Below are 16903 nucleotides of genomic sequence, written 5' to 3'. Positions count from 1 at the left end.
AGGTGGAAAATGTTGCATTTGTAAATTTGCAAATAAAGATATACAGCGTTGTACCTTTTCATTGTCTTACATGTTGCATGTTTGAAACACTGCAGCCTGGTTTATCTTTCCGAGAGTGATATATTTCCACGTACATCAGAAATAAACCGACACAAAAAAGAACACCTGAATTTAAAATAGGGTGGACGGGGACATCTACACAGAACTAAAACTCCTTCTTTCATGGGTGGCCTACCCATCAGTTTGTACATCGATCAATAGGGGCCCCCTGTAAAGTGCTGAAGACCCAAATATAGTAGCAGTGAAAACATTTTAAAAAATCTGATTTAGGGCTTGACATAAATTAAAATGAAACTAAGTTAGTTGAAATGAAACAAGTTGGTCTGGTCACAGCTCAAGTTTCCCCACAGCTTTTAGGAATGAAAACACTTGTGCATAGCTGTACTGAGTTAATACCAGCACTACGTTTAAACACCCCAAAGTACAATAGGTAGATAAAAACTGTCCCCTTCATAAAAATGTAATTCTGTCTATGGCTATTGCATGGTTACAAACCATCTATGATGCTTTATCAACACCCTATAACATAGTTATTAAGCACCTATCATATATTTATACAACATTTATAACACATTAATAAGCAGCACCTTAATATAACGTGTTACCACTACATTTGTACACCTTATCAATGTCAGGTTATCTGCAGGTTCCTCATTACATACAGGCATATGAGCAGCCTACAGAAATGTGAGCGTTTCACTGACATTACCTAGAAAAGCTGACCAGCCACAAGAAATCCTGGCTGGTGATTGCTATCGAGCCACAAGATGTAAACATTGACCAAACATGCTTTTCATTTCTAACAACAGCGGGGGAGTACACACAGCAATAACAGTAAATAGCAAGTTTACTATAAGAGAGACACGTGCAACATCTTCATTCACAAGAAACCGTTGTACCAGTGTATTGTGTGTGAAAGATTTGGGGTCACTTTCAGTAACTTTTTTTCACCACTTTTTTCAGTTAATTCGTTATTTTTTTTATCTTGCAGTGCTCAAATCAAATATAAGGCTTAAACTTCTGAGTAAGTGTGATGAACAAGGAGCTGTGATGAGGGCTGAGTCAGGTTGCTAGAGATCAACCTTGTATTTTTCAGACCACTAACACATCATTTACCTGTAATAATATACCTAATGAAATACCACCCTTAAATCAATCACGATCTAGGGAGCTGAAGCGCTTAGTAAAACAACAAGTCAAATTTCAGTTTGTCTAAGTTTAGATGAAAGCTAAATCAGCTCATTTCAGTTTTCTGAAAACTTTTCTGCTTCTATATTATTATTATTATTAGTTTATTTAGCAGTCGCCTTTATCCAAGGCAACTTCCAGGAGACTAGGGTGTGTGAACTATGCATTAGCTGCAAAGTCACTTACAATTACGTCTTACCCGAAAGACGGAGCACAAGGCGGTTAAGTGATTTGCTCAGAGTCACACAATGAGTCAGTGGTTGCGGTGGGATGTGAACCGGGGACCTCCTGGTTACAAGCCCTTTTCTTTGATCACTGGACCACACAGCCTCCTCTATATGACTTTAAACCATTTATCCAATATCAATATCGCAACATGCGTTCTGAAAACAGTGCATTTAAGTAATAGAGCCTTTCTAATTAAAATATATATATTTCTAATGTCATAACTTGATTCACAGACATGTGGTTAGCTTGATCACTCTAATGTTACCTTTACTTTTTAAATGGACTGTACTCCATGCGGACCATTTGTGAAATATGCATTCCTATAGGATTGAAATAAGACTCCTATTGCACAGCAGTTTCACCCACTCCAGGTTTTAATATGTGGATCAAACTGCTGTGGAAAGGGATTGTATTTCTTTCCCTATAAGCACATACTGTAGGTCTGTGTGCTGACTTCAATCCTTTTTAGGTCTGGTTTAACAAAGGTGTTCTCCCAATCCTCATTGCTTTGTTTTCATGTATGTCTGTGACACAGTGAGGATCGGATTTAAAGCTGCGTGGGTTTATATTTTACACCTGGGATTCAATCTTCAAAGACATGCCCAAACATTAGTCAAATGAGTTTTGATGGGTGTATGTGAGGGCACTACACTTCACATATACAGTAGCTTGGAATTTCCCTTAAAACCACTTAAATGTAACCTTACACTTCTGACAGCGGTTCGACACATTTTGCAATATAGTCAGTAAGTGATTCAGTAAGAAACTCAAACTAAAATTTTTTTTTAGTTTATTTTTTCTAGTAAAAGCCCAACAGCTGAAATGCAAAAGTGCCATTTCATGATGAGGTAATGTTGATGTCCCAAGAGTGGAATGTGTTGCGGACAGATTAATATTTCTGATAAATGCAACAGATGTTGGTTCATATTTATGTAGCAAATACGCTTTAATAACCACACTCTTTTTTCACATTACATTCATTGTCATAAAAAAACAATTTCAGTCATACAGAACTTGAAGCATGCAGGCTGTTAAATATGTTTTATATGTATGTTATATTACATTGCCATTTCATGGTTGACATAAAGAGTAACTTGATTCAGGTCTGGAATATCACAGTTAATTTAACTAATGTCCTTTTTCTTGTTGTTTAGAATCACATTGTGGGAACTTGAGAGAAGTCCTGTTTTAGATCCCTTTTTGTGGCAGTTTTAGTTTCTTGTCCATTTTTAGTCCAGACCCGTTTCATTCAACTCTACAACTTTCACAGCATTGCCATATGGAACTACAGCTTTTTATTTAGCAAGTTTTCTTAGCAGATGTATATTTCAGACAGGATGCCAAACCATTGTCATTGAGTTTAACTACATCATTGAACTATGGAGTTCCTTCATCGATAAACACGCACCACCACTTTATTTCTTTGACGTGACTCAGAAGATTTAGTAGCTTACATTTTTATTTCTTAGCTGAGAGTAATTCTTAACATATCTGTGTTACACCAACATAGTCAAGTTTTAGCAACCATATATGACAGGACTGTGAGAAGAACAAGATACTTTGTTTTTAAAGTGCAGTAATCGAGGCCTAGCGGGATCCAGCAAGTCTCACAGAAGAAGCTATGGCATGTCATAAACAGGTTTTTTTTTCGGGAGGGGGTGGGGATGCTGTTCTCTGCTTTACAGTTAAGGGCGAATACATTTCAAGCAGCTTCTGGAAATAAATACTCTCCATTATTTGTTATTCAGCGGGTCTTTGAAAGGAACAGTTTGTCCATATTTTTAGTGTAAACTCTAGTCCATCTAGAGCCTGTCTGCTGATATGCCATCAATAGCTCGCCTATAAAAACACTGTCTCATGCTCTCAGATGATCTGGAGTCACATGTGTTTTTTTTTCTGTTCATCATTTTCAGGATAATAGATACAAGGTGACTGTGGTTGATGTGCAAACTCAACAGCTTTCATCTCATCTTGGTACCACAGTATTAACTCTTCTGCTTCTTTGGTATCAGAGGGGGAGGATGTTCTGTGATGGCACTGAAGATTTGTTCGGTCTGAAAGAAAAAAAAGAAAAAGGTTTGTATTATTATTCTATTTCACTGTGAGAATGCAGATGATGGTCCCTATTTCAGTCAGGAAGAAAGTATTTATCTATTGATCTCAAAATTTACAATGCTTCTCCATCTGACCAGAATCATCGTGGTCCAGCTGGCTGACTTCTCAACAGCCAGGGCACCATAGACAGGAGGTATTTTGTTCAATTAATTGTAATTGAACAAAATAGCATTGGAATTGTGATTGGAATTGGAATTGGAATTGGAATTTCAGTGAACAATTTGAATTATAACTGACCCCAGGTCTGCTACACGCTTTAAAGACTTGGGGAACAGCACACCATACCTGCTGCAGTCGGAAGAGCCAGTTCTCATAGTCTTCAGAAGAGAAGCAGGACACGAGCATGGGCTCCATCATGTGCCCTACAATGAGGAGTGTGGCTTTTAAAAAACTAGAAAACAGGCATCTAATAAACACACTGCAGTCACACATTGAAGAGATAAGGGTATGAGGAGATAACAGTCTTCTGAGTGCTTACAAACTTCGATAAAGTGCGTTTTATGAGCCCTTGCAGTTGTAGCTATTATATGTTACACATATTGGTTGTTCCTTTTTTTTCAAAGTCATGTGCTGCTTCTGCTCAGAGTCTGACTTTCAACTGACTTCTGAGACTGCATTTTATAAACACATTGTATACAGGAATCATCAGATGAGCGAGTGTTTGGGGCTGTGAGTGAGGAACCAAATCAGAACCTGACAGTCATCTAAACCAGGCATTACTGAGCAATAAGTGCTCAACGCACCTGTAATTTCAAACTCCAGCGTTCCCGGCACTGCTGATTTCTCCACAGCCTGGATGGTGGTTAGGGGTAGTCGTCCCTGAAGGGAGAGAAAGTCACATTAACCAGGTGGTATTAATAGTAGATTTCCGTGTGTCAGTAATTCTGGGCAGAAATCCCAACACGAGGACAAAAACGACTAGAAAAATTCAAATACAAATGTTCTTAAAATAATATTAACAAGCCATAATCCGAACCTAGCAGCGTTCTGTCCTCTCTCTGCTGCTGCTCCCCTAACCCCTCTAACCTCATCCCTCTGCCTCCCCCACCTCCCACTCTCTCCCCTCCTGCACTCTCTCTGGTGCCCTCTGGAACTATCACTCTTCTGCTAACAAAGTTGATTTCATCTCTGCCTTTGCCTCCCACCACCTCTCGAAATCTGACCTCCTTTTCTTCCCCTCTTCATCTTCCCCCTCCCTCTGGAATCTACCACGCTCTCTCCCTCAGCCAAGAACCTCGGAGTAACCTTGGACCCCTGCCTCTCCTACTCCTCACACATCTCCACTCTAGCACGCACCTGCCGATTCTTCCTGAGCAATACGAAGAATCCTACCCTTCCTCATCCACTACTCCACACAACTCCCCGTCCAGGCCCTGGTACTGTCCTGCCTAGACAACTGCAACTCCCTCCTGGCCGGCTTCCCTGCATCTGCCACCCGTGCGCTCCAGCTCATCCAGCTTGCCTGGTGTTCTCTCTGCCTCGCTTCTCCCACGCTACTCCACTCCTCCACTCACTCCACTGGCTCCCGATTACCACTCGCATCCAGTTCAAGACTCTTGTACTCACCTACCGCCTTAACCAGACTCCACCCAGCTACCTCCAGACCCTCATCTCTCCCTATACCCCCACCCGACCTCTCCGCTCCACCTGCACTAGAAGACTGGCTGTACCTCCTCTACGCTACCCTGCCTCCACAGCCCGCTCCTTCTCCACCCTCGCCCCGCAGTAGTGGAATGACCTACATACGGATGTCAGGACTGCCCAGTCCCTGACCACCTTCCGGCGCCTCCTCAAGACACACCTATTCAGACCTATTCTGGTCTATATAGCACTCTACCTTTAATGCACTTTAACTTACACTTGTCTGTTCCCTATTTTACTGTATGTAATCTTAGCGTCTGCTAAGAAATAAATTATATATATATATATATATATATATATATATATATATATATATATATATATATATATATATATATATATATATTTAATGTTAAAACACAGTATCACATTTTCATTTGGTGGTCTAACCGCTAAGAAAGGTAATCTGTAAATGAATGTATTACAGACTGCAGCCAAAAATCTGCCACCCCCACATACGTGGCCTTTTATCTAGCTGCATGGTGACGTGTCATTGTAGTGCGCATTGACGGTGTGTTTCGTTGGTCCCACACCATACTTTCCACACAGTCAAATACGTCATAAACCATAAAAACCACTTCTCTGTCAGATAGTACAAAGAAAGAGTTTTTGAAAAGGTTATCTTACCTATGAGTTTTGAGTGAAAAAAAAAACTTGTACAGTGCACATCTAAATGTCTGAAGTTTACAGTAGTGATACCTCAAGAAGAAAAGGGAGACCCTGTTTGTACACCAGTGTCTTTAGCTAAAACACAATTGTGGCCTATCTTGGGCCAGGTCTGCCTCATTGTATTGAAAGGGACTCCAGACAAAAATAAAAATTTCCGATATCTGAAAGTCACCATTCATTTTTGTCTTGGTCCTACAGTATTATGAATTAGTCATTTAGCAAATGCTTTGATCTACCTCGGCAGAATGTCAGCTCTGGGTAAGGGCCTGCCACCTCCGTTTCATTCTCTGAAATAGGCACTGGATTAACACGAAGCATTGACTAAGTTTCCCACATCACAGCAGTACATATCAGATTGATTAGTGCAGCCTGATATAACAACACAGCACTGTTATCGGTAAACTTAGATTGGTATCAGTGCGACAGTGTAATGATTCACAAAGCAATCAGTATTTTACATCAGTGCCCCATGATGGCATCGGGCGATTACCAGAGCTGCAGCCTGTGAGACCGCTGTGATAAACATGCTGCCTCTACTGCAGTGCAGAAACACGAGCGTCTCCAGACTGCAGAGCACCCTGATCTTGACCTGCTTGGAGACTGTAGCTGGGGCAATAATGTGCAGTCTAACTTCAATCCTCTGTATTTTTTAACCAAAAAAAAAAAAAAAAAAAAAGAATATGCTTTCAGAGATTATTATTTGGAAACTGCAATTTGCAACTTGCTTATAATACCGTATTCATATTTGTAATGCAATATATTAAACGTGTTAATAAAGTAGTTTGAAATGTACGGCTTGTTAGATTAATAACGGAACTCTGTTCTCCTTTTCATAAGGAATTCTGATAGAAAGCAAAGGGGGATATTGGCCAAACAGGTTGGCAAGTTTAAATCAAATAGTAGCTTTACATTTTCTGAACAAAGCTATTCCAATACTACACCCCCTTGGTTATGTGTTACCTTGCTACACTTTCTAATATTTTACTGTGGCAGTAAACATATATACACTTTTTTTTTTACTGATGGATTTACCAGAGTATTTACCACTGATTTAAATATGTTTGTAGAACCTGGCAATAGGAAAATAAATACTGGCCGCTACAGGTCACCCCCTTGCCTTTCAACAAATGTTAAATTCATCACCAAAACCACCAGGGGCACCCCCCCTTGGAGTGGTTCAAACCGCCCACAGAGCTGGAGATATGCAAATCCATTCAGGTGCACACCTGTATCAAGAAACTGCACTTTCACTCTTACTTGTGTGAAAAGACCACCACTTATTTCATCACAATGACAGACACTGTTTTCGTTGTCGTCACCACCATCTTTAACCCGTTAAAACCCAAACTCTATTTTTAGACTGCTACTCAATGTATCTAACTACATTAGATATTAAAATACGCATCTTCTTGTTCATAGCATAGCCCCCTATGCAATCAAACACAAAACCATTTCAAGAAGAGATGCACTTCAAAATAAAGGCACATTAACTAGTTCCCTGTTACTAGAAGCACACAATTCTGTGATTGTGAGGATGGGACTCTGTACGTTAACAACATATTTAAGTACTAGTATTAAATATTGTAACAAAAGGGCAAATAAAAATAAAAAGCAGTTAATGCAGTTAATGGATTTTGTATTTCAAACTTGATGCATTACAGCCAGCCAATATGATTTTAAAGTACACTAGCGTGAAAAAGATGATGTGGAAATCTGTACACTTGGCACCCTCTGGTGTTAGTTCTGATGATGTTACATGATCAAAAACTATACCTCGTAAATGATGTTGGCTCTTTGAAAGTCAAAGGACAGTATAACTAGCTCACTGGGAAACAGCACCAGAAGTCTTGTTTGATTTTCCTGCAGAAACAATAAAGACAGTGGTTAAATTAAGCAGACAGCATTTTTCCCTTTCTTCGTTTTCAAACACTATGTAGAGGAACCCTCTGTTCCATGTCCATTAGAACCCCAATGCAGCTACAGTGGGAATCCTGAAGAGAGGGCTGCCTGAAGAATCCATTGGGACCAATGCAAACTCCTACCTCCTGGTTTGAGTTGGTGACAGCAACCATAGATATATAGTGTATGTGTCCCAGGTGTTGGATTGGAGTTCCCTCCCAGTTCCATATTGGATTGTGCAGCAAATACTTCTCCAGCTCATTCTTCTTCCACTTCTCATCAAAAGGCATCTATTGATTTAAAGAAAGAAAAACAAATCCTTTATATCGCAGTAATACGATTGCACCAAAATGATGGCGCTACTAACATGCGGTGAGATGTTGGTTTGATGACAAATTAGAAACACTTTACCAAAACAGTCAGCAGGGTGTAAGGCCACCATAGACAGCCAGGATATTGTTGTCAAGCAGGGCCTCTGCTATTATGGTTCACTGCTATTAAACATCCTGATTGAGGACCCCATCCAATAAATACATAGACATGTGAAAATGTGTTCTCCCTACAATCAGACTCCTTTGTATTGTTTTTAGTGCTGACATTGCACATGTAGAATATAAATGTGGATATTGCTGATGTCATAATACTAAAAGTTACATTTTGAAATAACCCCAAGAACCTAACAGGATAGTTCTTGTGAATAAATTAAACTTTTGCATTGTCAGACGTCTGGGTCATTTGAGGGAGAATATTTCCACAGTATTTATGTGATGCAGACTCCCTGAAACCATCTTGTAGCCCCTCAGGGTCTGTTGGAAAACATGGATCGAGAATTGATTAGCAGTTTGCTACGCATGAAGACTGGCAGAGCTATACTGGTGTTCTTTTCTGAAAGAGACTAATATTGCAGATAGCAGACTGTTTGGTTCAAATTGCATGTACTGCTAACAATTGATAAGAGACCTTGCGTCTACAAGCTTCTTGTCCAACATTGACTGCAAGCTAACAAGATAACAATGCTGTGGACCAGAAGGGGCCAGGCTCTAAGACCTTTGGAATACAAAGCATAAAGGAGCTAAAAGGCTCCCAGGGACTGCCGTTGGACCCAAAGGTTCACAGGGAGAATAAGAGATAATGCCACTGGACTCAAAGGGTCTCAGGCAAAACGGAGAGATAGGAACAAGGAAGATGACAAAAACCAGATGTATGGACCTTTTTGGGGCACCACCAGGGGCCTGAAGAATGCAAGAGTTCAGAGGTCGTCACACTAGATTACACACACAGACACACACACACACACACACACACACACACACACTCACACTAAATGAAATATATGGTAACAGGATAATGTGTTGTACCTTTTCTATTGGTTAAGTGTTAGAGAAAGAGGAGGTGGACCATCTATACAGAGGGGTATTTAATGTCATGCAAAAGATTGTAAGAACGAGTATTCTGTTTATCCTGTACCTGGGACCAGACTCCCTGCATATTTCAATAAACCTAACAACTGATTGAAGAAAAGGACTCTGTGCATTTTCTTGAATCTACTTACTCACCATCCTTTTTTTTAAGTTACATCAGGGTCCCTGGCCCCTAGTTTGGGATCTGCTGTTCTAGAAGGTTTAGGTGTCTTGGTACGTTGTCCTCTAAATGTTTGTATTTTTAATTTCATCCACTGGATGGAGCCAACGTACAATACATTTCCCAGTTGACTAATTCATGAATTAAGCAGTGAAGTTATGACTGGTGGATAAAAAAAATCTACTCTTTATGGGGATTAAAATAAAATTGCTTGTTTCATAAGCTTGAGATCTTTGTTTGTACAATTGTTTTTGGGTTGTTTTTTTTTTTATCCACCAGTCATACCTTGAGCTGCTTAACTAGTCAATTGGGGAAAGTACCTTCTGCTCGGAATTATTTTGGTTTGGCTGCATTTAAAAGAAAAACAAATGAAAGACAAACCGTGAGGGTTTCGTGTGTTATCAGTGTTTTGTGTTAACGTTTGTTTTCATACTTGATAGATTGCTAAACTTACACCCCGGGAGCTGTAGCTAACAGGTCAGCCCCACCCCAGAATTCACTGCACCAAAACACCCCGTTGCAAACAGCTGTTCACCCACTGGACTTTGACTGTGTTTGTGTTACTGTGTCTTGTGTTGTCTTGTTTGCAGCTCTGTTTTGAAGAGCTGTTATTTTGGGGATAGAAGCCTATGTTTTCCAGGCTGCGTGTTACACTTAGTTGTGTATCACCAGCCACCTATTATTTTGAAAAAGGAACCATAAAAGAAGCACAATAAACCTGCCCTTTGAACTTTGAACTTTGTGTGGTCACATCATTTCCTGCACTGCTTAACTTCCACACCTGTGCACTACTAACTGCTTTGCCACAGTCGGATATGTGAGTGCTGACTATAGATGGGTTACTCACTTAACTAACAAGTATCATAATGAAATTCACCCCTGCCACTACAGTTAATAGAAGACTAACTTAATTTATTTATTTATTTATTCATTTGCTTGTTTTTTTTTTTATCTTGGTAGCAGAAAACATGCATGTAACCCTTTCTCTAGTCTACAACTAAACCCAAGATTACAAACGGAATTTCATACCAGAGAGGACAAAACACTCTGAAAGGGGACCATGTGCTGCGTCATGGATTTCTGCACTCGGTCCCTGATGTTATCAACCCAGACCCTCCGCTCTGTAGGACTTGTGCAGATGACCATCTTAGGCTCAACCATTGGAGCTGTGGAGACAGAATCATACTGCAGTATCAGAAACAATTTTCAATTCCATTGTCAGCAGGTAGAAGCAGACTCGCTCTCTGTAACACTAGAGAAAAAAAAAACTCCAAAAAACCCATTCATGCAAAAACATTATTTTTTTTTTTACATCGAATGTTCAGGACAAGGTGCAAGTGCAGTTAAAATGCAAAGTGTGAATAAGTGAAGACGTTGCAGTCACAATCTCTAATATCTTCAGTGCTATGAGACTGAACCACATATCACAATAGTCGAGGCACTTAATGCAGCCCAGCTAAAAAATAATTAGTGATTAGGTTCAGACAATTAATTGTCAACAAATATTTGCAGGTCTATTTAATGGATCTTAACAATAACTGATCTAAATACCATTGTCATTCAAATCAATAAAAAACACACTAAAAAAAGACTTGTTCCAGTGGAAATCAGACTGAACAGCAGTTTCACTTATTACTTATTCACTTATCCACTTATTAAACCAGGAATGGATAAAACTGCTATGCAGTGGGAGTCTTATTTCCATCCCTGTTATTCTGTACAAAGAGTTCTTTCAGTGGTGGCGCTATTAAAATCCAACACATTTTAGATAAACTGAAAACTCCCCTTGATGTTTCATAACATATTGTAATACAGTTATTGAAATCAATTAGTGATTTAACTTATGCCATGAGAATATTTCTCTTCATTGCAAGACCGCATCTGTTCTACAATTTCACATAAATTTAAAACGCCTATTGCTATGAAACATGTGGTTTTGGTTTTTGGTGCAGACAGGAAATGCATTTTTCATTTTGATCTGTCGGAGTGTATGATTGTTCTGCTAAGCTGTCAGAGAGTATGATTTTTTCTTCTAAGTGGGTTTTTGATTTTACAATTACAGAGAGATATAGGATACTTTTAGTAAAGTTGTATGTTGGTGTTATTGAACATGTTAGACTTATGGAACAAAGTAAAGCTTCGCCAAGTTCCATCAACAGATACCATTAGTATTCCAGGCCAGGTATTTTGATCTTCTCTGTTTGCAGTGTGCTTAGAGTGGATCTACTCACCTGTAATTTCAAACATATTTGAAACGTTTTCACTGTTCTTTACTTCTTGTATGGTCATTCCTGAGAGAGGGAGAATACCCTACAATAAAAGCAAGCAACCTGATTATTAAAGACATGGAATAAGAGACGTGCCTACACCCCATCCAGTGCACTTGACATTACATTATTATCGAGTGAATATTCGCGTTACATATTGTAGTCAGGGTTCTCATAATGATAAATGCATTTGATTTGTTCTTTTAATTTTCTCATTATAAATAACGGATGAGAAGTCAAGCAATCATCGTTGAGGATTTGTCAGGTTCCAGTTCATCTTATACCCTGTGTATAGGTATGATCCCAGGCATCCTTTTTATATTTAACAGTATTTCCTGAGTACAAGATCAGTTTTTGTGATTTTATAATAAGATAATACAGTTGACAGTTCTTACCCAGTGACTACACATCACGTATTAACTTGGTGTTGCATGTATCTCTTTCATTACATTAGTAACACTGCGCACATTAACATGAAATGACTACTTTTCACATAGTTTGCTGTTTTGCACTTCAACATGTTAGCAATACGTTAAATTTACAGAACATGGCACATTTGCAGTTAGCACTTGCCATCTTACAGACATGCGAATCCCACCTTATCTTCACATTCAACCTCAATTCAATTGAACAACTCCTGACTGTGTGCATTGATGCTATTCACCAACCCTCTATTCTGCACATGTACTCTTTTTAATTGACACAAGGGTTTGGATCATGTCTTCTTGTCTAGCAGTTTGATTGAATAGCAAACTGTGGGGTTGTGTTGGACACATTTCATCTCTTTTACCCTAACTTATAATGAAAGAGAAAAAGAAAGAGACACTAACCTGGTACACAAACCCTCTTTTAGCATGGTCCACAGCTAATATTAGCAGATGGAAAGAAAACAAAACCAGATATATTTTGCTTCTTTCCTATAAAAAAAATAAAAGGAGTTAGTAGGTACAGTGGGACTTTTGTGTGACATAAGATCATGAACAGTGAGTTTTGCACAGCTATTGGAAACTGAAATGGGTTTGTCTAAAGATTCAGGTCTGTGTTCTATTATATGAAATCATTCAGACTGGCTTCAGGGCACTTTATTTGCTTGGTCTTTATCGGATGCAGGTGAGACTGGGTATGATTTTTTTTTTTTTAATTTAATGATCGCCAATTGATTTTACCCCGTTTTTCTCCCAATTTGAAATGTCCAATCGTATTTTTTTTAGGCTCAGCTCACCGCTACCACCCATGCTCAGGAGCGACGAAGACGAACACACGCTGTCCCCCGAAGTGTGTGCAGCCTGCTTCTTTTCACTCTGCAGGCCCGCCATGCAGCCAACCCAGATCTAGAGTCGAAGGACAACGCAGCTCTGGGCAGCTTATAGGCAAGCCCGCAGGCGCCCGGCCAGTCTATAGGGGTCGCTGGTGAGCGGTGAGCCGAGGACACCCTGGCCCACCTAACTCACCAGTGGCAACGCATTACTTCAACTTAAGTCTCTGTTAGTCAATTAGATTGACTTCAGATGAAAGCAGTGCGGAACAATCACAACAATTAGGGCAGCAGTGTGGAGTAGTGGTTAGGGCTCTGGACTCTTGACCGGAGGGTTGTGGGTTCAATCCCAGGTGGGGGACACTGCTGTTGTACCCTTGAGCAAGGTACTTTACCTAGATTGCTCCAGTAAAAACCCAACTGTATAAATGGGTAATTGTATGTAAAAATAATGTGATATATGTATAATGTGAAATAATGTATAATGTGATATCTTGTAACAATTGTAAGTCGCCCTGGATAAGGGCGTCTGCTAAGAAATAAATAATAATAATAATAATAACAATTATGTCTCTAAAATATCGATTCCAATTCCAGTTCCTTCAAAGTAAATGTATTTTAAAAAGGGATTGGAAGTGACCCCAACCCTGTTAGCAACTTCACGATCCTGTTGTATTTTGAAGGTGTAAATTGAAGAGTTGTATTACCTATCTGCAATTATTTATGTAACCTCTTCACACTGCAACCCTCTGCTCCCCACTGCCATTACAGCAGGATAGCAGAGCAGGCATTTTCAATGGAAAGTAAAGAAAGCACAGAGAGCTCTCATAGATTCAAAAGAGGGCTTCCTCTCTGCAGAGTCGTACTGTACCGCCACACCTTTTTATCCCTCCATACCCTTTCAGTCCTAAGCACTGTATGTTAACATATGCTGTTGGAAATCACATTGGAACCTCACAGGACTCCTAGGTCCGTCTAAGGTAGTATATAAATATTGGTTTGTCCTGTTCTCGTGTGCACTTGATAACGGAGTTCCCGTTTGAACTATATAACTTAATTTCAACAAAGTTGAGTTTGTAAAGTAAATTTATGTGTATTGAAATGAATTGCTAATAATATTAAAACCATCCATTATGTTAATAAAATGACAGAGCAGCTATCCTCGTTGAACAAGGGAGTATTACCTGAGTATGACTGTTGTGCAGATGTGCTACTGAGGACCAGATGATTTCTCTGTAGGTGTGGATGGCTTGTCCTTCCCAGCCGTCTATAAGATCATTATATATCTTGCTATGAAGAGCTTCTTTAGTCTGCCCCCAAAGTACAGCCTAAAGAAAAAGGATAACAACAGGAGCTGACAATATAATTGACTTTTCCCAGATTAAAGGTTAACTGAATCTGTCTCAGTGTGCAGGAAGCAGCCCATACAAATATATAGTAACTTACCTCATGCAGATTTTTGTCCGATATTCCATTGGATACTGGGCTCTAGAAATAATGTAAACAGTTTTATTCAGTGTTGTATCTTAAACAGTGGATCCATATCTACTGCAAGCATTTGTACCATAATTTCTGTCACAACAATGTATACAAGCTATTGTCTTTTTGTTTTTGACAAATGCATTTTTTTATTGGTTAATGCTATCTCAAAATGGGTCATTTGTACAATAATCCGTACCTTCAGTGTGGTTGTAAAGTAGACTCACGAATATTGTCTGACATAAATACATATCATATAATCTACACCGGCAAATCCAAATGAATATCCTGAGTTAAAATGACTCGATCCATGAAAGAATTTAGGCAAGGCTTTGTTAAATCAAAAATCTGGATTGTGTAGGTGGTTTGTTTACCACCTTCTGCAGGCTGACTCCTAACACCATGAGGGACGTAGTATTCTGTAGTATGTTGTTACTCACCTGAGGGGAGGAATCAGCAGAATGTCCTGATCGGTTTTGTAGTGGAACACGATGGCTCGTCTCACCTAGAGACCATATACTAAAACAAAATAAAACCGTTTTATTAATGACTTGTTTTTAAATCTACAGTATGCTGAAATTGCTGTCTGTTTACTACGTTCTTCCAAAACGTTTCCATGCTTTCATCAGTAGGCAGAAATGTAGAAAAGCACATTGAACTGTATGTGTCAATGGATCTCTGCAGAACAGGAAAACCCAAGGCTTGAGTTCAGGTTTCATTCTTGCCCTGGTTTGCTCACAGTTCCTCTTTTCAGAATGAAAATGGGGTTCTTTTTCAATGCAGGCCTCAAAAACATGGTCGCTGGGCTCATTTAGTCTTCATTACAAGTGGCTTATGTAGAATTTGATGAAGCTGTTTAATCACAAAGAAAGACAAGCCACCAAATAAAGATTTTCCATGGTCCATTTCTGTGGTTATTTTGTTTGGGCTTGCTCTATACTATTCTTGCATGCTTTATCACGGTTGGGCACGGTTTTTACAAACATTTACTCTGTTTTCCTGTGCTTTACCCTGCTTTTAATGAACTCTTTACCACTTCCCTATGCTTTTCACATGGTATCCCACAAGAAACATGTAGATCCTTTTTTACGTCACTTACACTGTACAGTAGTTGCTAATACAATAACCAAATAAATGAAGCAATCACCTATAAATCAGTCTAATGAATACTTTATTAAGATGAATTGATTACTTTACATTGGTGGACTCGAAGTTACCAAGATACTATTCTGGTGCAAATAGATTAGATTTGAGTAAGAATGCCTTTACAAATACATACACATTCTTGGCACTTGGTACTTACAAAGGAAAAAAAGAAATGATCTGTTACAAAACACACACAATACAGCATCTATACATGTGTTATAGGAAATGTAATAACACTAATAACAGCAATGCTAATACAAGTATAGAAAGTATAAAATGTGCAATAAGGTAATTATAAGAAACTATCACTACTCTATAACAAGGATTTCCAAAGTTTAAAATTTTAAACTTAAAACAACAAAAATAAAAATAACTGTCATTATTATTGTTTTGTTATTAAGAAATCAATAAACATCAGACCATGAATTTCACTTGCTAATATTCTGTAAGTAAGCTAACTGATTTGGCTGAAGCATGCTGGAGGCCTATACTGATGAGCATGGGCTCAGTCTTTTTCTGGCAGTTTAGAAAATGCGCACACCTACCCTCCGTTCCCTATTTCCAAGAGCTCCATTTCTTCAGGCCCAACCTGGTCAGTCCCAGAATGCCTCTGGGTCACGCTACAGCACCCCATTCCACTTGGAATCACTGCAGTCCTTCGATCGTAGAGCTTGCAGGTTTCAGTCTTTAAACTGGGAAATCACAGACAACTTCTTCATCACTAGAGATTTTCACAGTGTCTGTGTGTCAAAGCATCTGTCTGTGAGGATAGGCAGTTTGGCAAGCAGCTCCCCCAAGATGGCTAGTTGCATGAAGTAGCTTCTCCCGTGAACAAATAAGTAACCTAATGAGATTCTCTTCAAGAGCTGAGTTTGTATTAGAACGGATGTAGTTGTCATCTGACTGACTGAAAAGAAACGAAAAGTCGCTTTTTCCTGTTTGAGCTTCACTAACTGTTACACATGCTACTTCCTGTTTGACACTTTCTGTATGGGAAAGCAAGCAAGTTTCTGCTTACAACACACAGGCTTTACTGACATGATGAATAAGTTAATATAGTGCAGTATGGTATTCGGGTGGAACCTATCAACCAACAACCCACCCCTAGACAAAAAGTCGTGAAAAAATATTCAGCCTTCAGGGCTTTTCCTAAGTGCAAACTGTACAGCAGCAATTGTCTTAGTAATTGCAATGACTAACCTAATTGCAAATTATGAATAATAATGAGCATGAACATGTGTGCAAGAATTTCATACTGGCAGCAGAAGTGTTGATTTACAAACCCCAATACCAACATAGCCATTTCTTTTGAAAGTTTTTGTTATGGCGACAATTATTGTGCGCCAGAATTGCGTGAGTAATGCAGTGTTCACAA

General features: G+C 39.1%; 1 protein-coding gene across 1 annotated transcript; it reads right to left on the bottom strand.

Moving 5' to 3' along the window:
- Positions 1-2403: 2403 nt before the first annotated feature.
- On the bottom strand, positions 2404-16567 carry LOC117432183 (probable pleckstrin homology domain-containing family N member 1). The gene is made up of 12 exons (XM_059002549.1): positions 16074-16567; positions 14823-14901; positions 14350-14391; positions 14088-14231; positions 12479-12565; positions 11613-11691; positions 10411-10547; positions 7944-8090; positions 7675-7761; positions 4335-4410; positions 3877-3953; positions 2404-3530 (listed from the first exon to the last, which is right to left on the bottom strand). Exons 1-12 carry the CDS (start codon positions 16160-16162, stop codon positions 3462-3464), a joined length of 1113 nt encoding a protein of 370 aa, XP_058858532.1. The 5' UTR covers positions 16163-16567; the 3' UTR covers positions 2404-3461.
- Positions 16568-16903: the final 336 nt, after the last annotated feature.

Source organism: Acipenser ruthenus, chromosome 27, assembly GCF_902713425.1.
Source record: "Acipenser ruthenus chromosome 27, fAciRut3.2 maternal haplotype, whole genome shotgun sequence".
In the NCBI taxonomy this organism is placed as follows: domain Eukaryota; kingdom Metazoa; phylum Chordata; class Actinopteri; order Acipenseriformes; family Acipenseridae; genus Acipenser; species Acipenser ruthenus.
This window is presented reverse-complemented; position numbering and strand designations above follow the sequence as displayed.

Bases quoted from the DNA above. Each gene is read 5' to 3' on its own strand.
- LOC117432183 (XM_059002549.1), bottom strand. From the start codon at position 16,162: ATGGGGTGCTGTAGCGTGACCCAGAGGCATTCTGGGACTGACCAGGTT. The intron at 14,902-16,073 runs GTAGGTGTGCGC...ATTTTGTTTTAG, and splicing joins TTGGAAATAGGGAACGGAGG to TATATGGTCTCTAGGTGAGA. The intron at 3,531-3,876 runs GTATGGTGTGCT...TTTTTCTTTCAG, and splicing joins GGCTCTTCCGACTGCAGCAG to ACCGAACAAATCTTCAGTGC.